The following is a 25633-nucleotide window of genomic DNA, read 5'->3' as shown; positions in this document are numbered from 1 at the left end:
TGGGATGGGATGGTCACGTGTCAACGGTTGCGAGTGTTTATCTACTGTCGATGTGTAAATACATCATAGGCAAGGCGTTTGATGGAGTGTCAGCAGTGGACCGATCACGGCCGATGAATGGTGACGATTGAACGCGGGTGTGACGCCCCTGGCAGGCTGCAGAAGGACCTGAGCACGATACTTCCCATACAAAATGCCAGTCCTCGCGACGAGATTAACGAATCTCAGAGGGGGATTTAAATAGGGGCTGCAGCCACCCGTCTGGACTTTGCATTTTGTGAGCTATCTCACCCCTACCTCTCAACCAAAAATGCATATGTGTATACATACACCAAAGATTGCGCCTCCCCTCAAGAAATCCGATTTGGAAAGACTCACCCACCCACGACTTCCAACACAAATGTCACCTGGACACAAGAATGGGAGTCACTGGACCTTGCAAACTCGTACCCCGTGACTTCCCCCACACAACAGCAGCCCCATGTTCTTGGTTCTTTCGGTAAAGTCACGTAGAATGGAAGTAATAAAATAATAAAAATAAAACATAAAAAAATTATTCTCACGACGTTTCGGCCACAACGCAAGCAGCCGTCCTCAGGTGAAAACCTGGCGACAGACTCTGTCGCCTCGACGGACCTGGTTTTCACCTGAGGACGGCTGCTTGCGTTGTGGCCGAAACGTCGTGAGAATAATTTTATTATGTTTTATTTTTATTATTTTATTACTTCCCTTCTACGTGACTTTACCGAAAGAACCAAGAAGATGAATCCCTGCAGTCACGAAAGCTTTAAAGCAGCCCCATGGTTTCAACCTCTCCAGAAAGGAACAGGGGTTCACCCTAGACATGTTCATGCCTCGCCAACCTCCACCGATTGGGCACAAGAGCAAGTCCTCGCTATGTGTCTGTGGGGGGTAGGAGGAGCAAACCATTGAACCACATCCTCGAAGTCTGCTCAATCCCACAGGCTCAGTGCAGGTCTACTCAAACTCAACACAGCAGGACTGGAAGCAACCGCTCTTGGCTTCGGGACTTTGCATTTCGCGAAGAAAGAATTGTATACACACACAAAGTGCGGCATTGAAAATTCTGGAAGAGAATCTAAGCAGACATTGGCATAGCGAGGCGGCGGACAGAAATGTTGAATCCAAGCGCGGCGGGCTGACGAATTTCGGTCTGCTAGATTTATTACGAAATTTGCAAATACTGCTCTACCAGCACACGTTATCAAACATTAAAATACAGAGCGTGGAGATCGGCGTTGTCAGTTACAAAGTATTCTACCTGCCAATGGGGGGGGGGGGGACGGCACACGTGGTCTTCGCGCGCGGATATGTGCCAACTTTAGAAGAACATCGATGCATAAACACGATCTCGACCAGAAAAACAAATCTCCACAGCTTACGTCGACAGCTGACAGTCGACACGTCGAGTCGACGCACGTAGATGAAGGCGCAGCCCTGCAATCGCTAGCCCACGACACTTCCACGAGAATGACGTGTCCTGCCTACGGAGCTCACGAGTGGTAGTTGGCCTTCTCTCTCCCTCCCTCGCCGAACGCCTCTGGAAGAGGTGGGTGCCGTCTATGGGAGGGGATGTGTGGGGGGGTGCGGTGGCCCCGGGGCAAATCGCACAGAAAGTATTACATCTGATGCCATGACGTGGAAGCGCGGGGGGGGGGGAAGAGACCCCCCCCCCCTAAACCGGGGCCCGGGGCAATCGCCCCGATTTTGCCGTACTCGAGGGACGGCTCCTTGGGTGTACCCACACGTGACATCACGCAACCTGCCGACCCATTTTTAAATCCTTTATATTAAGTTCACTTGCTTGCTTGCGCGCTTACGACCGTGCAAATCTTTCGGTCGTTTTTTATCCCACTTCTCGTGATCCAATCGAGCTGACATTTTGCACACAGACTCGTCGTGCGTGACAATTTATTTTCGTGAAAATTTTTTTTCAACATTTTACACTTTTTAGGGGAAAAAAAATATTATCTTAAATTACCAATTGCTTAATGGTGGCAGGCAATCATCTGACCCATAGGTGGCAGCCATCTCAAGCCAGAGGACGAGATGACTCTAGCCGCCACGCATATAAAGGATTGATAGTGAAAAACTTTGTTTTTACGGGTACATTTTTTACTGCTGGGTGCAACAGATGCAGGTGGGGATGCAAAAAAAAGACAAACAACAAACTCGCGTCATTGTTTTCACTGCCGCGCCGGGAGAACGAAGCTCTGACCGACGACCGCTTTGAGATTTGCAAGTCGGGTGGTGCGAACCGCTCCACCACGGCAGTGAAACCCCCGACGCTCTTGTAAAGTCGACATGAATCACGCTCGTGCGGAATGGCCCAATGAGGCGGGGGGGGGGTCCTACGTGGCTCAGTGACTGCTAATAAAGTTCGCGTGTTTGTGTGTGTATGGGTTGTGTGCGGGTTGTGTGTCGGTTGCGTGTGTGTGGTGTGTGGGTTGTGCGTGGGTTGTGTCTGTATGGGTTGTACGTATGGGTTGTGTAGGTGGGTTGTGTGTGTGTGGGTTGTGTGTGTGGGTTGTGTGTGGGTTGTGTGTGTGTGTTGTGTGTGTGGGTTGTGTGTGTGTGGGTTGTGTATGGGTTGTGTGTGTGTGGGTTGTGTGTGTGGTGTGTGTGGTGTGTGTGTGGGTTGTGTGTGTGTGTGGTGTATGGGTTGTGTATGGGTTGTGTGTGGTGTGTGTGTGGGTTGTGTGTGTGTGGTGTGTGTGTGGGCCGTGTGTGTATGGGTTGTGTGTGTGGTGTGTGTGTGTGGGTTGTGTGTGTGTGTGGTGTGTGTATAGGTTGTCTGTGTGGTGTGTGTGTGGGCCGTGTGTGTGTGGGTTGTGTGTGGTGTGTATGTGTGGTGTGTGGGTTGTGTATGAGTTGTGTGTGTGTGGTGTGTATGGGTTGTGTGTGTGTGGGTTGTGTGTGTGGTGTGTGTGTGAGTTGTGTGTGTGGTGTGTGTGGGTGAGTTGTGTGCGATGGGAGAATAGAGTCAAGTCCAGTCGCGCGACTTGCGTGGGGGGGCAGGGGGTGCCTTGCCCCCCCCACCTCCTGGTGGCCAAAGTTACGAGTTGGGGTCCCCTATACAACACAACCACCGTGAGATGTTTTCCACAACAGTGTCAAAGAACACACCAATTATTTATGACGCGGCTTAATGTTTTATTTTATGAAAATGCCTTCATTTACGTTCCACGTTGTATTTTATTTTAATTAGGAGCAGTGATGTAAAATCGCAGAGGTACGACTACTACGTAGCTGTAGGTGCTGCATTTTTCAGAGACGGAGCGCCCGGACAGCATTAAATGTTCGAGACCCCGAGCACAACAATGCGATTAGGAGCCGCGATATACAAGGGCGAGCTTCAAAAAAACAATGTGAACACTTCTAAGAATTTGCAACAATACCACAAGAAATGTGCATCCTCCGGGCTCTGGAGACCACCTGGAGAAGATTCCAGGCACGCGTTCACAACGATGGCGAACAAGTGGAGGCCATGACTTTTTGAAGCTATTAACATTACATTTGTGTTCATGTTAGTGTATTATCCGTTATTTTTTCAATTGTGTTCACATTTTTTTTAAGCACCCTGTATAATAGCCTAGGTGCGAGACAAATCAAATATTGGGGCCACCCCCTGACCGATTGGCGCACACCCCCCTGAGCTGATAACGTGGTCACGACGCCACTGGTCAAGCCCCTTCAATATGCCCCAGTGCGGGCAATCAGGCTGAACGCGATGCGACGCGGATCTAAATCGCTTGTGTTGCCTTTGTTAAAGTGTGCCAGTGGTTGTGTTTGTTACGTGTACTCCAAAGATTGCTTCTCCGATGTTTTCTGGTTGTTATTGCGTGTTAATCCACGCGACGTCCGACGTTTCGCTGCAACGTACTGCCGGGGGGGGCATTTACTGCGAGTCCTGTTGCTGAACTGAATCCGTTCGGTTCGTTGAAGATGCTCCCAACACGGCAAGCGAAACGTTGGACATCATGCCGATCAAGACGCGGTACACACCCATCAATGCGTCGAGTAGCTGCACAGCCGACCTGCGGGAAAAACTACCCCTACGCAGTAGCACTAATTGCCCGTTTCATTTTTTTTGCCAGACGGTGCGTAAAGATCAGACCCACAAGGCAACTCAAGTGCGGAGTTGGGCCTTCCACTAACGAACGAGTCTGGTTTTGCATGCAGAGGCGTCTCCGTTTACAGGGCGAGTTAAACGCGAAACGTAAAAACTAGCAACACAGAGAAGTTTAAGAAATTACAAAACGATACAGCATGTTTTGCTTAATGGAAAGGAATATGGAACCTTTAACGAGACTATATGTACTTTGGTGATGTTTCTTTTTTGCTTGGTGTAGAAATGTAAATACATTGTAACATACAATAAACCAACGCTTCCATCATAAACCGATAAACCTCCACAGCGATCATGAGGCCAGTGGACGAGAACTTGAAAACAACACGGCACAAACTAAACCCAAATCCTGACCAACGAGCCTACTCGGTTGTGTGGCGACGGGGAAATGAAACACACCTGCAAGATTTCCACCCAACATTTACATCCCTCCAAAAAATAACATTTACATCCGCCCTCGTCCCCATCCACTGCTGGATGAGGGCCTCCTCAACACGCTCCGCCAGTCAAGGGGGAGCTGTTCGACTGTAATTGGTGATGGGGGGCCAGGGTTAGTGTTGGTGACGAAGGTGGGGGGCCCCCGGGGGGTTGGGCGGTGAGGGGTAGATCAGTAATTGTCTCAGATCTCACTCTCCACTGACGCTCTCCACGTGCCGCGAATCAAATTCAGGTTGCTGGGCCCACAGCGCAGTGTGCGTGAACCCACCACGCTGCCACCCCGGAGTGAAACATTTCTCCCCGTCGAATGTTCCCGATAGGAAACGTTTAACTCAATGGGTATAAACAACGCATGGAAACCCCCACAATTGCCCTTCTCCATCCTCAGGCCAGTGGAGTCCTTGCGTACTCTTCACAATCCTCGATCTTTAAACCGGTTTTTTTACTAGGACTGAAATTGTCACACTCCCCCCTACCACCACCCCATGCGGAATGGATAACCAACGCCATCTACCGAGCCGTTTCAGAATCCCCAAGCTTGTGCATCGCTCAACATTTCTAAGCAACAACGCGTGCCCCCCCCCCCCAAGGTGTGAAAATGGAGTGCACCGTCTGTCACGCGGGGGGGGGGGCACATGACCCACTCCAGCACTCGGTGGATTAACGATAGGTAACTAATAATGCATCGATTCTCACGAATAACATGGATTCTTACGCTTGCAACACAAAGCATCAATTCATCATGTGCGTAGGAAAACATTATTTCCGTGTCGCGTATGCGCGTGGCATGCAAATGGTCTCCGCCGGCTTAGGGAAGCCTTCATCCAGCAGTGGATTGACCATGGCTGTTGATAACGATGTGGACTTAAGCAGAGCAAGCGCACTCACTTTTGTCCAGCCAGTACACACTCATCCCTGTCCTTAAAGAGCGCCGTAGTCTTATGTAATGGCCCTTATCTGCGCACTCGGAGGCCAGATGCACGACACGCGCTTGCTGCTTGCCCTGTGTCAATTGCTTGAGAATCCAGATGAATTTAAGGATGTGCAATTGTACACAATGGTCAACAGTTTTGATGTCACTGTGTATATGGCCTTTTAAGAGCCTAGCATTGCACTATGCAAGGGCAACAGTGCCTGGGGCTAAAGGTGTAGTGCTGGAGTGGGAGCTGGTACAGCGGCATATGTCGGCGTGTAGTGTAGCGGGTAGTGTAAGCGGCTGGCGGCGCTGGTGTTGATTCAGTCTCGGTTGCTGGTGTCGTGCCCGCTGGCGCTGGCTGTAGAACTCAACACCTCCTCGAAGTTGCTGCTCGGCTGGCCTTCACCACCTACCTTGGACTGCAAAGCAACAGACGATGAAAGCAATAATTTAAAGAATCACGGACGATGAAAGCAATAATGGTGGCGGCTTACTGGCTCAGAGGTCAAAGCTATTGAGTTGTCAACGCCGAGACTCCTGAGTTCAAATTCTATGAACTATATTTATTTTACCAGGTAGGGCTCACTGAGCTATACAGCTCTTTTCAGAAGTCACCTGGCCACAAATGATAGCTCAACGAAGTGGCTTATCACGTGGACATTTATCTCAGCCAAATACTCTTAAACGCACGCTTCGAAATGTGGAGGGAAAAACCAGAGGACCCGGAGAAAAATCCACATGACCACGGGGAGAACATGCACACTCCAAATATGTAGCAGGCGTCAGGGTCTGGATCGAAACCACAACCACTTGTATACCAGGTGAGGTAGTTAACATCTCGCCACCGTGGCACCCAGTTCAGAACTTGCGATTAAAACCAAGTTCTTATGTGTAGGGAGTTGATGGTCCCAGCCTGGTCTACAATGACCGCAAAAGCACATTAACATCGTTGCTGTCTGAAATTAATGTTGCAAATTTCCAGCTCTGACAATTAACATCTTTGTTTCACTCGCGTCGCAAATATTACTCTTGCGTGCCGAGTGGGCAGGAAAGCGCTTCCCTCTACTACCAGAGGTCACTTCAAGAGATTTCAGAGGTAGCTCGGTGCTGATATGGATTCTCCGTCTCATGATGCGACACTGAAGGCACAATCGGGATAAATCTCGATTTGAAGCTTTCGTGACTGCAGGAATCCATACTCTTTGGTTCTTTCGGTAAGTCACGTAGATAGAAATAAAACAAATAAATCACGACGTTTCGGGCGCAACAGAAGCCATCGTCTTCAGGTGAAAATCTCGACAGCCGCGATGTCTGCTGCCTTGTGAAGAGAAGCTGTTACCAGCAAGAGTTTATATACGTTTTTGAGAACAAAGGTAGCCGAAGTAGTGTTAATGGGGTATTATAGTGTAAAGGTAATAAACAGCGTGGCATGTTAAAGGAAATGAACTTAGATTAGCAAACAGAATCGGGATAAACTTAGTGAGGTTACATTTTTTGTAAGGAAAAAAAACACGACTTGCGACGTGACGCCATTGCCCCAAACACCAATTTCTCCGGGCTACATAACTAAAGTACGACACTTTTGTCGACACTCAGAAGTGGCGAGCCTTCGTCTCGTGACGTGACACCGATAGCAAAGGAAGAAAAAAAAATTTACCCGTAAAAAAAAAGTTTTTCACTATAAATCCTTTATATGCGTGGCGGCTAGAGTCCTCTCGTCCTCTGGCTTGAGATGGCTGCCACCTATGGGTCAGATGATTGCCGGCCACCATTAAGCAATTGGTAATTAAATATAATTTATTTTTTGCTAAAAAGTGTAAAAATTTGGAAAAAAATTTTCACGAAAATAAATTGTCACGCACAACGAGTCTGTGTGCAAAATATCAGCTCGATTGGATCACGGGAAGTGGGTTAAAAAACGACCGAAAGATTTGCACGGTCGTAAGCGCGCAAGCAAGCAAGCAAGCGAACTTAATATAAAAGATTTAAAATAATTGGGAGAAATTATAAAAAGTTGTAATAATCATAACGGTCAAATAATAATAACGGTCAAAAGCATTGCAAGGCACAGCATAGGGTGTTGCCTACAACGCCTTAAGTTTCACCGCTGAAGAACGACAGTGTGTGTCAAGTTGAAATCATTGCTGACAGGATGCAAACGGCAAGCCACTTGTGCGCCCTGCGGCTGTCCACTCCTGTGACGCTACGGAGCTCGAAGTTGCGTCAGCGCGAGCGTGTTCGCCGGGATACCTTCAGGGTGGTGACGGTGTTCTCGACTCGTTCCTCAAATGACTTGAAGCTCGGCGAATTCCTGACAAAAAAATCATCCAAAACCCCATCCCCCACGGACCACGGAGAAAACGAAATATTAATACTTAGCATTCACGACACAGCATGACGCATATCGCATATCTGCCGCATATTAACCCCTCTCGCAAAACCCCGACCACTATTAGTGCAGTCGTAACCTACCCCCACCCCCACCCCGAGGCATTCGCAAATCTGACCTTCTCACACACAGTAATGCTTTCTTAATATCACGTATCGTAAAGAATTCCCCCCTCGTTTAAAGCAGTCTGCGCTATCCCACCAACCTATTTGTGCACACACGATGTAACTGTCATTTCCTACAGGTGTTCACATATCTGACCGTTTCACTTGTGCGGCTATACCTCGGTCTCCATCGAATCGGGAGAGGACGCGCGTGTGTGTGTGTGTGTGACGCTGCCCAACGCTTTACACGTGCGCACAAAAAAACACGCTCGACAGCAAACAGGAGAGGCAGAGGATGTTACACAAATGGCACGAAGATGCCATCGCTTGGAGCGTCACCTTGAAGCCATAACAAACTGTCTGTGCGTGTGGAATGCGATCGTGCGCCGTTGTTAGTTTTGTTATTTGAAATATGGCAGCAAGGCAGGCTTACCTCATGGCAGGCATGCTAATCGAGTGACGGATGGAAGAGTAGCTGTATCCCCAGGAGCGCAGGAGAGAGGCACAGAGAGGCTCAGTGCAAAGAGGCAGGCTTATTAGCGGATCATCGATTAGAAAGGCAAAAGTCGTTTTAACAGAAGCACTTCATTTTCAGTGGCCCCTGTCGTTTTAACAGCACTTAACTCCCACTTGAACGGCCGACTTCACCATGATGTGTTGCATTGCAAATCGCTTTGTTAATAATAATTATCGCCATTATCGCTCAATTCAAAATCGGGAAAATGATGCATTACCAAGCAATTTCTGAGTAACTTTAGAGCACTCTAAGTCCCACCCGGAGCCACTTAAAATGAAACGTAGTCATTATTACTCACACAAGCACCAATAACCACAATTAGATTATACTTGGGGGGGAAAAAAAAGATGTTCAAATCAGTCACCAGTGAGAGTATTCTTGAGATGAGTGAGTCACGAAACAATAATTAGGAACACGGGAAATCACAGTAATAACACCCATGTAGTGAGTTCAACTGAACGATCTGCCCTCAATGTAACAACTCATTACAGTTGCGCTACAACATAATTCGTCAAAATGTACAGCCCCTTCATGAGTCCACGACGAGATGAAGTCCATCCCCACGTCGTGTCGGTCACTCGGGCTGTTTAACCATACTTCACCACGCTGGCTGCTTCAGCTTGGTGAAGGTTGCGGTAACAAGACGGGTTCACGTGCCGCTCGCCACCGACGTTTGCTTATGGTTCATTAATCGAGGCCAGCAAGGAAATCGAGCTCGGATCGCGTGGCTCGAAGTCCAACGCGCAAACCACTGCCCCCGCTCACCGCTCGGCCACCTTCTCCACTCACATCGTTGTGCAAAGAAAGCGACGAATGTTTAAATCGCCCCCTTTCCATTTCAGGCTCCGCGTGAACGCAGCATCGGCCCCTTTCCCATCGCCGAGGCGGTAACGTTTGAACCTTTAAAGCAGGTGCCTTGCCCCTAAACGAGAGCGTGATAATTCACCCATCCGCCGCGACAAACGACCACCCGGCCCATAAGGAAAGAGTACAGTACCTAAAAGAATGTGATCTGCAGACAGCCCAGGCAGGACGGGTCACAGAGAGAGCGAGAGAGCGAGAAAGCAGGGTACAAAGAGTTACAGGGGAAACGAACAATAGCACAAACAATAGCGCACAAAAAACACAAACCACAGCCGACAGGTTGTCCTGCCCGCCCTGACGGAGGGGGGGGGGGGCAGAGGTTTGTGAATACGTTGTGTGATTGCAGGAAAAATAGCGAAGCAGTAGGTGTGACGATACGCGCCCCCCCCCCCCCCCCCCATGCGATTCAAGAATTTGTTTTTCAGATGCGTTTTTCGGGATGTACCGAGCGTTGTTCGGCACTTTGTCTGAAGTTCCGTTCCAGGTGCTGAATTTCTACCGCCAGATGGAATTCAGCTCCTGAGAAAGCTCCCAGTACTTGCAAGCGAAGAGTCAGACTGTTGTGCTACGACCCGAAAACCCAACGGAGAGTTCTGCATGTATGCATGTTGAACTTCTTTCGCACCGTACGTAGCCTACCGTGCGAACACTTGCGCAGTAGGATTCTTAGTGGCCCCTATTACCTGAACGAGTCACGGGAAATCCCTCACATACCAAATATGAGAGTTGAACAAAATGGCTTCTTACACATGCACTTCGCGCGTGCACTGCCAGCTTAAGAATCTATATCAATATATATTAACGCGTGAATCGAGGCATCATTAAACACCACCTGATAAACAGCAAATAAAAACAACAATATGCTGCAATACCTAAGAATGGGTACATGCAGGATAAAGATAGCGGCCAAGCCAAACCGCCATTTGGTTTGGATTTTTCCAAAGCACCTCATCTCATTAGTACTAGGGCGGCCGAAATTGTACAGTCAGTTGAACACATAGGCTTTAGCGACCAATATGTTTCACAATGAAAGGTTTTTGGGTTGGATCATGTAAAGCGAAGCATATATCTACACGATCGTTCGTTTCTCAGTCCGCTTGTCCTGGTGAGGGCCGTGGCTTTAATAAATATTATGAACCAAAACAATGTTTCGATTTAAAGCGTTCGTGACGGCAGGGATTCATCTTCTTGGTTCTTTCGGTAAAGTCACGTAGAAGGGAAATAATAAAATAATAAAAACAAAACATAATAAATTAATTCTCACGACGTTTCGGCCACAACGCAAGCAGCCGTCCTCAGGTGAAGAACAGGTCTGTGGCCGAAACGTCGTGAGAATTATTTTATTATGTTTTATTTTTATTATTTTATTATTTCCCTTCTACGTGACTTTACCAAAAGAACCAAGAAGACCAAAACAATGTTTATTATTCCGTCCCATCGAGATTATCGTGACTCCGTTTTTGATCCCTTCCAAATATTTCGCTTCCCGGATAAAAAAACATCTTACGAAATAACAAACTCGGTAATTAAAAGTTGCAAAATAATAGTATTGCCTACACAACAACAAAAAAACTCACGTTCGTCAATTGTTAATTGTGCACCGCTGCCAATGCAGCGTCACAAAATTATTTGTCTTATGTTACCCAATTAAGTTAGTGATTTGACAACAAGTTTTTTGAGACAATTGACAGGCATTGTATTAAATTTGATTATTTCTTCTTTTCTTATGGAACCAGGAGCACGTGCATTATAAGCATCACAGGTTGTAAAGTCACAATGATGACGGGAGTCGTGGCAGGCTTATGTTAAGCGAACTGCAGTTGTTGGGAGAACATTCGAAGCGATCTTTATTCGCACCAGAAATACAGCAAAAGCACGAAAAAATACGATAACAATGCAGGATTACAAAGTTATCTAAAACTAAGATCGTGAAAATCATCACATGAAATATGATATCGTATCGTGAAATATGATATCGCGGCAATGCTAATGTTTACAATACAAACCGGCTGCGCATGTAAAGCCCTCTTGGGAGGAACGGCTGCCGATGATATGCAACCCCATTTCCCGCTGTACTAAGCCATACTGTCACATAGACGTGAGTGCAGTCCCTTGGCCTCACAGACCCAAGGTAGGACGTGTGGGAGACGTGAAAGAGCTAAAAACACCACCGACGACGCACGAAGACACACCAACACGGCAAACGCAAATATACACTCGCAGAAAAAATTATTCTTCCGACTCTGCACTGCCGCAAGGCAGCGGATCTGCATCACCGCAAACGTAAACACAGAAACCGCATTCACCACGCCGCAGTGCCATCTGCAGCGCGGAGATTCGCCTGCCCATGGGAATAGCATCCCCCCCCTTGCGAGGACACTATTGCTCATTGTGGCACGAAACGGCACGCGCACACGGGGGGGGAGGGGAGGGGGGGGAGGGGGGTGGCAGCAGCAGGTGACATGCAACGCCGAGGGGGGGGCACAGCGAGGGGGCGGGCGGAATTTTGGCGCCGTTCTCACCTCGGCACGAGCAGACGCAGATACAAGTCGCTAAAACACGGCGACAGCCACAGGACAGAGGTTAGGGGGACCCCGTGCCACGGGGTGTCATAGCAGTGGCGTGGCAGTGGGCAGTGCAGGCATCGTCACCACCACGTACGACACGAAAGCTACAGCGGTCCTCCAACAGCCCTTGCAAATGGCCGGGCTAAGCAGAAGCAAAATCAAGCCAACGGATAGGGCTCCAAGCAGCTCAAGAGGCCCCCATAAAGAAACGAATTAACATAAATAGCCAATTTAAATATCTCGGCTCGGTCTTGTCTGCTTCTCCCATCTCACTACACCTGAATTTGTAAACATTTCTCGGAACTCACTACATCTGAATTTTTCGTCTATAGCTCTCCTAATTATCTCGCGAAGATTTTATACATTTAAAAGGAGGTCCTCAAAAGTAAATTTCTGCTGAGGGTTAGGGCTAACACCAGCACTGAAACCTCAGCCCCATTTTCTTAGCTTAACTCAAAACATATATAACGCCAGATAAATGAACGAATGCTGCTGAGATTTCTGAAACCCTTGGGGTCCCTGCATAGCGCAAGGAGGCCACAGCCCTGGGAACGCACTCACTTCATGTCTCCCAACTTGCGTGTGATGGCCGAGCCCACGTTGGACAGCACGGAGGTGGTCTTTTGACCGGCCACCGTCAGCGTCTCCTGGGTCTTCTTGTACCTGCCGAGACACGGTACCAGACAGGGTTGTTGATTTAAATTTTTTTCTATTGTTGCATCAACGATGTTCGCACGCACAACACAATGGGTTTTGGAAATGAGTTATCGGTTCGCCACACTTATTAAACATTTTGCATTTATCATGTAGTGCGGTCGTTTGCATAAACCCTTTGAGTGGAATCTTCCCTTAACTTTGAAAATTCACGGCAGCGTCAATCAACTGCTGGATGAAGGCCTCCACTCACAGTGTTGGTCGTGGAGAGGTTGCGTTTAAAGCGAATTACTGGATTGTGCAACGGTGGAATGCGCGGTTCGTAAATCAGAAAGTTGAGGGCTCGAATCCCGATTGGCGGCCAACGCTCAACCCCTTCAACCACTCCATGGTAGATAAACAATGAGTATTATATTGTACGGAAATCAACAGTGGCTGTTCAATGGTGAAACTCACCCAACCTCCCACCATGAACGTGTAATTTTTACCACTGGCTCAGGGTAGTAAGAAGGAAATTAGCACTGCCCAACACTCATTCCAGCAGGAAACAAGCAGCCAGTTGAAGTGGCACGTGACAAAAACAGAGATAGAAAAGACTCGGGTCGGCCTTGATTGTGTAATGCTATTCAATGTGTGCATATCCTTGTAAGTTGTGTAATTAGTGGTAATAATTTGCTATATTCCCAGCTGCACAACAACACAGGTGACGTCATGCAGCACTTGATTTGCCAAAAATTTGTCCTACACAGTTGGATATGTACTGTTCAACATACATATGACCATATCCTAAAATTTGTCCTACATTGGATAATCTTTACGAGAGTTATCGTACGTAAATTCCAATATGAAAAATCGAATCTCTTCACGTGCATTCGCGCAAACGGCCAAAGGCCTCCCTCGCTCCTGGTTGGCGGTGCCTAGTGGACAAGGGCAGTGGGGGTTAGAGTGGCGAGTGTGGCCGGTGGGGAGGGGGGGGGCGGCACTGACGCGTTGGTGGCCTGCATGTCCTGCCACCCGCGGCTTAGGTTGGTGCGCAGTTCGTTGAGAGGGCTCAGGCCCAGCTTGCGCTTGATCTCAGCCGCGTGCCGCTCCTTGGCCGTTAGCACCTGGCGCAGCGTGGAGATCTCCTCCTCCACCTGCACGCACGCACGCACGTATGAACACACACCCAACCGTGCGATACAGACAGCCACTGCAACCTTGTCTCTATTCGGCACAATTCTCGATTATCCTGGGTAACAGCCGGCGGAAGGGGTGGCCCGGACAAAACAGAAACAAGGATAATGCACAAAAGTGGGTCATCTGTTTTTATTGTTTCTTAAAGCAATTGGTTAACTTGCAGCCACACGGGCAATGGATCACCGAGGAGCAACTTATAATTGTTATCATGAAAATAATTAAACCAGCACAAGTGTAAAGATATCTCAGTTAATATTTGACTTTTCGCAAGCATGTTGTTATCCACAATCCGGATCATCTGTCCATGAATAATGGAGCGAGCTGTATGTACCACACATCTATATATCTAAATCAGCTCAAGACTCCGGTAATCACGTGACTTCTGTGCCGCCACCCCCACTCTCAATTTCTCCCCATCTCCCCGCCGCCCCCGGTGTAGGCGCTGCCCCGCCCTGCAGCGCCAAAGAAAATTGTGTCGCCTCTTCCGCCCTTCCCTCATCTATTCCCGAACCTTTTGGTCCCGTTTTTCTTTTCCCTTTACACTTCTTTTCCTCTTATTTTCCCATCCTTACTCGTTATCTGCTGCCTTTCCTGCTGCTCCTTTATCCGTGTCCAGACATTATATCCGTGAATGTCCTCTGTTTACCGTGGTGTGCAACGGGTTAAAAAGTTGGCAGTCAACACAAAACCCCAACTCCAAGTGCTTTTAATCCAAAACAAATACAAGACACTGCTACGGGGCTACGTTGAGGGCAGCAGAGACCAGTGCGGCCTATTGTTGCACTGTGCTTCCGTGCTCTCACATCTATACCACCTGCCCACCTTCAGAAACTCACACCATGGTCAAACAACTGCACCCCCACCCCCCCATGACCAGCACAGTGCGAGGAGACCCTCATCCAGCAGTGGATTGACAAAAGGTTTTGCCGACATATACTCTCCAAAAACACGGCATCTCGAGGACTGGTTTGACTGGTTTGGAATTTGTTTTGCATTTTTTTTGTTTAAATCTGATCTTTCTGGCTTTTCCATCAATTCAAAGTGAGATCTGCGAGTGCACATTCATGAAAACATTACCAAGTTATTTGTATTGACACACACACACACACACTGCATGAGTTGTGCTGTTATGGAAATAAAACTGTCAGTCGAGTTACTCCGCTGGGACAGCCAGGGCACCATGGTGGTGAGATCTTAACTACCTCACCTGGTATAGAGGTGGATGTAGGTTCAATTCCCGACCCTGACGCCTGCTGTATATTTGGAGTTTGCATGTCTCTCTCCCCGTGGTCGAGTAGATTTTTCTCTGTGCCCTCCGTTTTTTCCTCCACATTTGTAAACTTGGCGTTTAGAGTATTTGGCTGCTATAAATTTCCACGTGTTAAGTCGCTTTGTTGAGCTATCATATGCGGTGGCCAGATTGCTTCTGAAAAAGAGCTATATGGCTGTGGGCCTTACCTGGCAAAAAAATATAGTTAAAGTTTCATACTCTTAGGTTTTTTCGGTAAAGTCACGTAGGTAAAATAATAATAAAAATAAATAAAAATAATAGAAATAAAATAAATGATTTTTTAAAAATGATGTATTTTATTTCTATTATTATTAATATTATTTTATTATTTTTTGCCTACGTGACTTTACCGAAAAAACCTAAGAGTATGAATCCTTGCAGTCACGAAAGCTTCAAACCTAGAAGTTATAGTTTCTGCACAGTGTGGAGATGCAGCGAACGACGAGTCCGCATTGCTTTCACCGCCGTTATAATTGTGACCTTCAGGGTTGCGGTTCTAAAAAAAAATCCCCCATCATATTTAGGGGGTCTTCCAAAAAAAAAACACCTGTCCATTATATGTGGGACATGGTTTATCTGCCCATGTAATTTTGAGCGCCCTAAAATCAAGTAACCCAGAATGCACCCAATCTCATTAGATCTTGGGACTCTAAGCAGGGTTTAGCCTGGATAGTGCGTGGATGGGCAACCGCCAATGTCTGCACAGGATGGGTGCAGTAGGAGGCGTTGTGGAGAGTAGAGAGCAGTGCAGCAATATATTGTTGTTCTGCACTCCTCCCCCACCACATTACCCCATCTACACTGACATGCACTGACCAGCGTGGTGAAATATGATCAAGAATACCTCACGGACTGTAAGCCATGGGTGGGGGAACCCTCATCCAGCAGTGGATTGACAAACTGGCTGTACATGCACACACATGTGTGTCTCGGACACGCTGTGCATCCTGGTGCGGGATTAGACACGTGAAAGAAGGTGTGTGTGTGGGCTCCGAGCGATCGGCCGCCCGTGCCCCCGACCCCCCCTTCTGCCCCCCTAGAGTCGGACGTACCTTGGCCAGTTCCGCCTCCAGCTCTTCCCGCTCCGCACTGCTCACGCTACAAGCGCCGTCCTGCGTGGGCACAGGGTCCACCGCCACCTCCTGCATCGTGTCCGGGTCCAGCAGACCTTCGCACAAAAGACAAAAATGTTCCTCCTTGTTTAGCCTGCAATAACCTCTTTTCCCACTGCACACCCGTGCCGTGCCGAGGGTGTGTCAGAACCAGCCCGGCAAGGCTCAGGTTTGTTTTTCCATCGCAGAAGCAGAGCGTACGTGCCTTAATAGGCTCTTGGTAACCTACAAAAAAAACCTGGACAGGTTCATACGATTTGAGCAAAAAAAAATCTATTATGAATCATAGGGGTCGCGAAAGACTTCGTGTTAAATATAAGTGATATTAAATTATATGAACTCATGCATGTACACCCCTATCACTAACAATGACTATAGCGTTAAACATGTATGATGCGCAATGCATTACGAGGAAACAACAATGCAACAGAGAGATTAACGATATTTTATGTTTGCGTATTACTCCATCAGAAATTAATTATCCCCTGCAAACGATATGCGGTGTGATGTCAGGTCGGTAATTACTAATTAGGCATCTGCACTGGGAAAGCTCTCTTCGCAACTACCCTCATTAAAGCCCGAGCGGTGACGTGTCGCTAGCGGCAGCACATTCACCGCTTACTACAGAGGTCCACAGTTCGATTCCAGCTACCACCCCGACTAATACCGCGTTTGTAATAATAATAATAATGCTGCGTGCTGCCTGCTTCAACAGTGGACGTCAAATATTCCCTGACGCCATTCGCAAGAGCAGAACCGTTGTGCCCCGGACATAATCTAATTCGAAAATGACACCGCATATTACTCAATTGGGATTATACACACAGCAGGAATCATCCTCCCCTACTGGCAGATTAACATCCCAGGTCAATCTTGCAAAGATGACTCATCCTAATCTCTTGAATTTTCATCTGGTTAAGCAGAATAAACTCAACTTAAAGCTCTGCTCTGTTATCGCAAATGGCATTGAACTCGTCTTTTCTCAACCCTGCACACAATCAGGCCATCACTCACTCTCACCAGTGAGTTCGTACGGAAGAATAGCACTCTACTACAGCACGACGCTAAGTGTTCACATCCACACAAGGGCTTCTGGAGATGCGGACTCAATCTCAGCGGAGTTTCTGGGTAAATGAGTAACAGTGGACACTGCTGTTCGCAAAACATTCCAATGTGCGATGCCGTTCACAGCATCCGCTCTGCGGAGTGTCCTCAATCCTGCCGTTTGTGGGTGCGTAGGCCATCCGCAGCGTCCACGCGACGTTCCCACCGCACTCCATGAACGTCATCCACTGGGAGGGTGCGAAACCAGGAGGCTTGCCAGTATGCTGAGCGGTGGCGTACGTGCGTGGGGCCATGGAAACAGGAAAAGTACACCTCTGACTTGATCAGGCAGGCATGCGGGCAATGTGTGCCGAGGCGTAATAATATTATACGTACACAGCTGTAAAGGGGTCTGGCTCGACGTGTAAACACGAGGCAACAATAATATCCCCGGATTACCAACGTTTTCTGGTAGCATTTATGCACGAAGGTAAACTATGGATCAGTTATGACTTGTTGAAGCTTGACCAGTAGTTGGGCCACTTAAACATGCTCCTGGGTTGCCTCGTGTTATAGGTAAGAGCTCTCCATTTGCACAGTGAAACCAGTCGACTACAAGGTATTTGAATTCTAGCAAAACTCATTGTGTCAAGGTAGAGAATTATGCTCTTAGGTTTTTTCGGTAAAGTCACGTAGGCAAAAAATAATAAAAATAAAATAATAATAAATGAAAATAAATCAATTAAATCACGACGTTTCGGAGGCAACACAAGTCTCCGTCTTCAGAGAATTATGGCCAATAGATTACTTCATCATGATCGACTATGAACAATCCACTGCTGGATGAGGTCCTCCTCAAGCTTTCACCATCTATAGTGGTCCTGCGTTGCAACAATCTACTACGCAACTGACTTCATTGCTCCATCTCCATGGCGGACGTCATCCTAGAAGCCTTCCCTCCCTCGGCTCTCATTCCGTCATTATTCTCGACTGTAGTCCATCGTCCCTTTTAGCGGCATGTGCTGCCGAAGCCCGCTAACTCTTCTTAACCATTACAATAAATGTTCATCTTCTTGGTTCTTTCGTTAAAGTCACGTTGTCTTTCCGACAGACCTGTTCATCACCTGAGGACGGCTGCTTGCGTTGTGCCTGAAACGTCGTGAGAATTATGTTATTATGTTTTATTTTTATTATTTTATTATTTCCCTTCTACGTGACTTTACCGAAAAAACTAAGAAGATGAATCCCTGCAGTCACGAAAGCTTTAAATCGAAATACAATAAATATTGTTAACTGCCAGCGATTTTGCTGCTCAAATATATTTCTGAAAAGCACTTGTCGATATAAGACCCATAGACTAATGATGGATGTAAACATTGTTACATTTTTGCACCGAGAGACAGACTATGTTGCTTGGTAATTAGTTAACTGCCTGCAATTATCCGCGCAGTGTCATGTGGCCGCTTTCCGTGTCTACACTGCACGCCCTGTATACCAATTAATATTGGGAGCCAGAAAACCATGGATACGCTCCTGTCAACCAGCCCCACTTAACAGCAGAACGGTTCAAAGACAGAGGCCATGAGCCTGGTGGAACAAGGATGCAGATGTGCTTGCGTAAAGCCACTCATAAATGTTCTTCGCGACGATCAATAACCCAGTGAAAAAGCGCCCCGCTTAAAAGGGTGTCATGCGGTAATGATTGTACACTTTGCCACCTGTTGAAATGTATCCAAACTTTTTTGCAATTGGTTGTTCATAATTATGGAGGAGATCCGGTGGCGCAGTGGATGGTGGGGTGCACGATGAACCCCGACAACCCCAGTTTGATTCGCGGCCACGACTAATATCAGCAGTAAGTGGATATCCAAACTGTGCATAGGCCTCCCTGAAGCAACACGTACTGACCAGCGTGAAGTATGATAAAAAAAAACACTTTCACGACCAACACAGTGAGGTCTCATTTTCTAGCAATGGATTGACAAGGTGGTCTACATTTCTTATCTTTATTATGCATTTACAATAGCTGCTGTGCTGTCGGTGTATTGGCCAGGTGTAATAGTCAGCAAACTGTATTTGAAAACCAGAGATCGCCCGTTTAATCTCCTGGGTACACACCACAGCAAGTCAAGCTGCAGGTTGTGTGTCCAGTGTAGAAGAGTAGGCAGAAATACCCTCTAGCATGTAGCTATCTAGATATCCCTCTAGGAGGCTTTTCAGCCGGCAGTGGCATGATAAAGCAATTTCAGGACTGCACCTTTATCGTTACCTGTTCTTTCATTTCAAATGTGGGTTTGATGACCGTGAAATGCTCACGCCAGAAAATAACTCATTTATTTGCAGGAAGGCTTAGCTAATCCCTCCAACAATAACTGTGTCTGCCCATCAGAATTTCGCACCTCATACAAAGTGACCGGCGGACGTGAGTGACATTCACAATGAATCGCCAAGTCAGCGCATCGCAGTATTCCTCACCATCCTTCCTTCAAGCAGAGGCAACAATACTGGACAGGGCACATTCCTCCCAGTAACAGCAACACCGCTGCCACATTCACGTCAAACCTTTGCACATGGCATAACCTGTCAACCCCTTATCAGTGTCCTACCTTATTACAGACCAATTCAGACCTTATTGGTCACCCTGTGCCCTTATACATCTCAGCGTTCATTCTAAAAAGTCCCATCACAAAGGAGAAACTCAAAGACATCTTTCTTTTGCCTGTACTGAAATGGCTGTATGCCATATGGAACTGAAAACTGTATTTCCCTGTACAAGAATACGGGTAAAGCGTATGGGTTGACAGGTATGACAAGAGGTGCAAAAAAATTAGCTACCACTTCCCCTCTTTCATTTCTGAAAGAGGCCCTCTTCCTGTTTCGATAAAAAAAAATCCGAAAGCCGCCAGGCCAAAAGCTCCGTCGCTTCGCTATTGTTTGTGCTGGAAAATAAATAACAAACAACGCTCAGCTGACCGGCTCCACGCACTCTCGTACGAGTTTGTATGTTTACAGATTTTTTTTAGTTTTATGCCAATACCCGAGGCAACGTTTCAAATGGTTTGCGCTGGCCAACGACAACACTCGAGCGCAGCGAATCCGCCCACTGGCCTGACACGACGGGCTTGAATAATTCATAAAGCACACGCACACTGTCCGAGTTATTTTGGAAATGGAGATTAAGCCACATATGCGGGCATCTACAAACAATAACAAGACGACGGCCATTTGTCACAAAAGGTGGCATATAGCCATCACACCGCACTGCACTCCAACTGGATGTGCAGGAGGTGTAAACTGAACCGTCGTGGCTAAGCCGACTGGAGGGATACTCTAAGGTTTTTTCGGTAAAGTCACGTAGGTAAAAATTAATAAAAGTAAAATAAAAATCACGACGTTTCGGAGGCAACACAAGCTTCCGTCTTCAGCCTCCGAAACGTCGTGATTTTTATTTTACTTTAATTAATTAAAATTTTTACCTACGTGACTTTATCGGAAAAAAAACCTAAGAGTATGAATCCTTGCAGTCACGAAAGCTTCAAATCTACGACTGGAGGGACCCAGGCACTGGGATACAAAGGAGAGGGGCAGGGGGAACTGGACATGGGTGGGTGGGGGAATTTAATTCCATCCACCACGGCCTGCGATTGGAAGCGCCCAGCTGGCTGACCTCGTCACGGTTGAATTTGCCCGAGTGAGACAGACACACATGGGCATCTCTGCTCACAGGAGGTACAGGACTGCTGCTGCTGTTGCTAGTGAGAGCCTTCGGTGGAAAAAACCCGATTTCGGGGAATTAAAACCTGGTATAATGAATACGAGGCTCTGATAGGCTTAGGCTGCTTCCTCGTCGGTGATGCTATCGTACTCGGGACCATCAGGCACGGGCAGAGGTCGCAAACAGGTTTTGATTCCTTACCCGTACCCGGCCGCACCAGGGTCGCAAACGGGTACCCTTACCCGTACACTACCCGATACCCGGCTACCCGTACCCGGCCGGGTATCGGGTAGGGTACAGGTATCGGGTACCCGATTACGACCTATGGGCACGGGGTAGTCGTAGAATGCGGCGGGTAGGTTGGTCTTGATGAACACGAGCTTCTCCACAATCGTGGGCGCCAGTGAGTTCCTTAGCTTGTAATGGATGAAGCCCATCGTTGAGAAGTTGGCGAAGTGCGGTTCTGCAAGATGATCGGGTTTAATATAAAAAGACAATTAAACCCGATTGTAAAAAACCCGACTGTGCCACCCTTGGTGAGAGCAGCTGGGGTGGGATGGACGCTTGGACTCTTTGGCTGATCACTCGCAGTACCGGGGATCCAGTGCCAACCCACGCTTTCAGCCATCCGATGTCCGCACCCCTGCGATTACTAATTCACGTGTTTGCTCACAGTGAACTCTATACCCTTGGCAACAATGAACATCGCTGCCGTCTCGGTACCCGCACTGTACAGGAGCAGCAGCAGCACGAATAAAACCCACAGCAGTGCCCAGCGAGCATCACGGCTCCGCGTGTTTATTCTCGTCTCGGTCACACGGGCGCGTGTCTCCCCACTCGCAGCTGCTCACCAAAGCGACATGGCTCCAAGCCCAGGCAGCCCGCCCTAGGGAGCCAATGTCGGCCGGGAGAGAGAGAGGGGGGGCCTTTCAAACACCCACTGTGGTGAACACTGCGTAATCAGCAGTGTTGATCAGCACGGCCTGGCACCACTCGCCACCAGCGAACAGAAGTAACACAAACAAATAAGCAGACGATACGCCACCTTCACGTGTCTGTCCCTCCACATGGCAAATAAAAGGTGATTTTTTCTTTTTGACACATCACATTGGCCACACGGTCTTCCAGAAGTGCATAAATGCAACAGCGTTGGTTCAACACAAGCAAACTATGGAACGGTTTCGATAATTATTCAGTGTCTTCGTCGGCAGAGTCAGGCTTGCTTGAATCAGTGCAGGTGAAGCTGCCAGATGTTTCAAGGAAGGGACCCTTCTCTGCTAGATATGGATCCTAGTTTGAAGAAAAACTATCGAATACATGTGTGGAGGGACCGATAGTGATGGGAGGCATCGTCCAGAGCCAAATTCATAGGGGCCACCTAAAGGACCCCATCCCCGTATTATCATATTAAGGACTCCGTCAGCGTAACTTCAACTAATAATCCACTTCAGCCATGATCAATCCACTGCTGGATGGCTTCACCAAGCCACCTCACGACCCTGCCATGTAATAACCCCCCGAGCACTGGCACATGAGCAGACTCGATTTCTCCATCTGCGTTCCATTCCTTGGCTCCCACTCATGATAAAATACAAGTTATACAAAAAAAACACACTTGGCTAGCTAAAGCGCTCCACCCCAAAAACGTTATGAGATTACGTGGCTCCATCAGTTGAAGTTGTCCACCAGATGGACTTCTCCACGCCCGAGTGTGTGTCTTCGGCTAAAGTGCTTCAACATGATGGGATTGAGGCCCAGGCCAAGTAGCCAGGGTCCCAGCTCTGGTAGATTTGACAGCACCCAGAGACATTTACAGCCGTGCTCGCGAAAGTCCGTGCGAAAGCAAGCGCTGCAGGTAAAGTGTGCATAAGTCGGAGATGGGATATCCAATTATTTAAGTTATCTTATTCGACTGATGGGATAACTCATATCTGTGTGTCGAGAAGAAGCCCAATCGCAACGCAGCAATTAGTTGAAGCCAGAAAACGAAAAGATCGGATAACCGCACGAAAATAGTTTGGGAATAAAGTTGCCTCTGTTCCCACATGCGGCTGCTGGACGGGAAGTGATGCTTGGTGTCAACATCGGCTTCATCAGCCGGTGGGTCTCGCTTTCAGAAAACAGGATGTTGGGGAAGCTGCCATTGTTAAAGGGGCTCTATTCAAACCGGCACGGCTCGGGAGACGCCAGGTCGTTGTTCGATTGCAGAAGCAGAGCCGTGCCCCGCTCAAGACTCTGCTTGGCTCCAGATTAATGTCTTGCGAGGCCAGGAGTATCACGGTTTAGTTCTGGCCCCGTACTGGCTCGGCTCGATTGTGCCAGTGGAAAAAGGGGGGGGGGGTGTGTAACAATTTCTTAGCCAATTGACTCAATCGACGAACCAGAATATATATTGATATACTGGAGGAATCCGACGAGCTATAAAGCAATTGTTTTCACCACATGTCCAGTAGGGGCAGGTCACAACAACAACAAAATCGCCCCAGATCATCCCACGCTGCTCCCCTCAGTCGCCACGGATACGCGATTGATGTTGGACACTCGTTAACGGGGGGCCGTGGGGACGAGAGCGAGACGGCTCGGGGGGGGAGGGGGAGACGGGGGGGGGAGACGGGGGGGGGAGACGGGGGGGGGGGAGACGGGGGGGGGGGAGACGGGGGGGGGGGAGACGGGGGGGGGGGGAGACGGGGGGGGGAGACGGGGGGGGGAGAGACGGAGGGGGGGGAGACGGGGGGGGGGGGAGACGGAGGGGGGGGAGACGGCGGCGGGAGGGGGGGGGAGACGGGGGGAGGGGAGACGGGGGGGGGCGACGGGGAGAGGGGGGGGCGGGGGGCAGGGGGGGGGTGCGGGGGGCAGGGGGGGGACGGCGGGGGGAGGGGGGAGACGGCGGGGGGAGGGAGACGGGGGGGGAGGGGGGGAGACGGGGGGGAGGGGGGGGAGGGGGGGGAGGGGGGAGGGGGGGGGAGACGGCGGGAGGGGGGGGAGACGGCGGGAGGGGGGGGGGGAGACGGCGGGAGGGGGGGCGAGACGGCGGGAGGGGGGGGCGACGGGGGGGCGACGGGGGGGGGGGGCGGCGGGGGGAGGGGGGAGACTGCGGGGGGGGGGGGGGAGGGGCTCAATAGAGTCACAGGGGACAGAGCCCGTCGGGGGGGGGGGGGGTGGAATAATTACGACGGGAGCTCGGGGAGCAGGGGGGGGGAGAAATGTTCGGGGGGAGCCAACAGGGGGAAGGGGAGCGTGGAGAGAAGGGGGGGCAGAAGAAGCAGGTGACACAAGGGGGAGAGGAATTGGAGCATCCAAAAGACGAGGGAGGGCAATGGAGGAGAATCAGGGGATGTTAAAGTGAGAGTCCCGGGGGGGGGGGGGCAGCGTGGAGAGGCTGGAGAAACAGGACGAACAGCAGCAGCAGCGGGGGGCAGGGGGAGCAGGAGGAACAATGGGGGCGGAGGGAACTGGAAGAGCGTGTGGATCGGGGGGGAGGAACAGGGGGATCAGGAACAGGGGAAGGATCAGCGTGAGCAGGTGGATCAGGGGGAACCAGGAATCACAGGGGGATTTGGGAGAAACAAGAGAGCAGAAGAAGCAGGGGATCAGGAGCAAGGGGGATGAACGGCAGCAGTAGAAGCGGAACAGCCGGTGGAGTGAGGTGGGTAGCAAGGGAACAGGCAGGGAGGGGATGATGCGAGAAGGGGGGCCAGGGGCGCTGGGAGCCATCGGGACCCCCGGGCTCGTCTCGCCGCCTGTACCTTGCTGCACGGCTTCCATGTCGGTGGGAGCCGCCGAAGTTGCGTTGGTCGATCTCGCCTCGCTGCCCGTCTCGTGCCGCCGCCGCCGTCGTCGTCGACGTCGTCCCCTTGCCTGTTTCGTGTCCCCTCCTCCTCCTCTTCGTATCCTCCTCCTCACCACCACCCCCACCACCAAACACCGTGCCCCGGTGACGTCACCGCACGCCACGAGAACAACAGAAACCACCCCCCCCTGCCGTGACGTCACGCCAGAGTAATAACACGGGACATGACGTCACGCCAGAGGAATAATAACATTGGACGTGACGTCACGCGTGTTGGCTGTCACTCTCCCGTGATACTTTGACGCAATATGAGTGGAAAGTTAATTCTAGATTTGAAGCTTTCGTGACTGCAAGGATTCATATTCTTAGGTTTTTTCGGTAAAGTCACGTAGGTAAAACATCAAAATTAAAAAAATAAAATAAAATAAAGATCACGTCGTGATCTTTATTTATTTATTTATTTATTTATTATTAATTTTGATGTTTTACCTACGTGACTTTACCGAAAAAACCTAAGAATATGAGTGGAAAGTTTAGATAACTCGAGGTTAACGGTTTGTTTGGGGTTGTTTTGTTTGTTAAACAAGATAATAAATTCATGGGAAACGTAGAACTCTATAGCGGGTGTGTAGTTTTCTGCGGGCAATCTGCACGAGTAGACGTCGATCGACTCAAAACGTTGGGTTTTACACGGTAAGGTAAAACATAGTTTAGGGGCTGTGCATAAATGACGTCACGCACCTGGGGGGGGGGGGTCAGACATTTGTGACGATGTGTGACGAGGGGGTTTGAGAAATGTGACGTCACATCAAAATGCGCAACTTTAAATAAATATAGACAACACGTTCTACTTAATTAAATAGACTTTTTAATAAATGTTTTCTCCTACAACATCAGAGTGCA

General features: G+C 49.0%; 1 protein-coding gene across 5 annotated transcripts; it reads right to left on the bottom strand.

Annotated features, from left to right (window-relative positions):
- Nucleotides 1–1167: 1167 nt before the first annotated feature.
- Nucleotides 1168–24845, bottom strand: LOC133352905 (tumor protein D53 homolog). 5 transcript variants are annotated; one of them, XM_061568907.1, is made up of 9 exons: nucleotides 24687–24845; nucleotides 16122–16237; nucleotides 13587–13735; nucleotides 12507–12608; nucleotides 11901–11930; nucleotides 9512–9526; nucleotides 8431–8472; nucleotides 7755–7815; nucleotides 1168–5923 (listed from the first exon to the last, which is right to left on the bottom strand). In XM_061568907.1, the coding sequence occupies exons 1-9, from the start codon at nucleotides 24703–24705 to the stop codon at nucleotides 5825–5827; spliced, it is 633 nt and encodes a 210-aa protein (XP_061424891.1). In that variant the 5' UTR covers nucleotides 24706–24845; the 3' UTR covers nucleotides 1168–5824. The 5 variants fall into 5 exon arrangements, with proteins under 5 accessions (XP_061424891.1, XP_061424892.1, XP_061424893.1 ...); XM_061568908.1 differs by lacking the exon at nucleotides 9512–9526 and having other exon boundaries at nucleotides 24687–24844; XM_061568909.1 differs by lacking the exon at nucleotides 11901–11930 and having other exon boundaries at nucleotides 24687–24843.
- Between the last annotated feature and the right edge of the window lie 788 nt (nucleotides 24846–25633).

This window comes from Lethenteron reissneri, chromosome 42 (assembly GCF_015708825.2).
Source record: "Lethenteron reissneri isolate LAM-NWPU_2019-01 chromosome 42, ASM1570882v1, whole genome shotgun sequence".
In the NCBI taxonomy this organism is placed as follows: Eukaryota; Metazoa; Chordata; class Hyperoartia; order Petromyzontiformes; family Petromyzontidae; genus Lethenteron; species Lethenteron reissneri.
The sequence above is the reverse complement of the archived record's forward strand: the minus strand, read 5'-3'. Positions and strand labels throughout refer to the sequence as shown.

Bases quoted from the DNA above. Each gene is read 5' to 3' on its own strand.
- LOC133352905 (XM_061568907.1), bottom strand. The intron at 13,736-16,121 runs GTACGTCCGACT...GCGTGCGTGCAG, and splicing joins TGGAGGCGGAACTGGCCAAG to GTGGAGGAGGAGATCTCCAC. The intron at 11,931-12,506 runs GTGAGTGCGTTC...GCCGTGTTTTAG, and splicing joins CGCAAGTTGGGAGACATGAA to CGACTTGTATCTGCGTCTGC.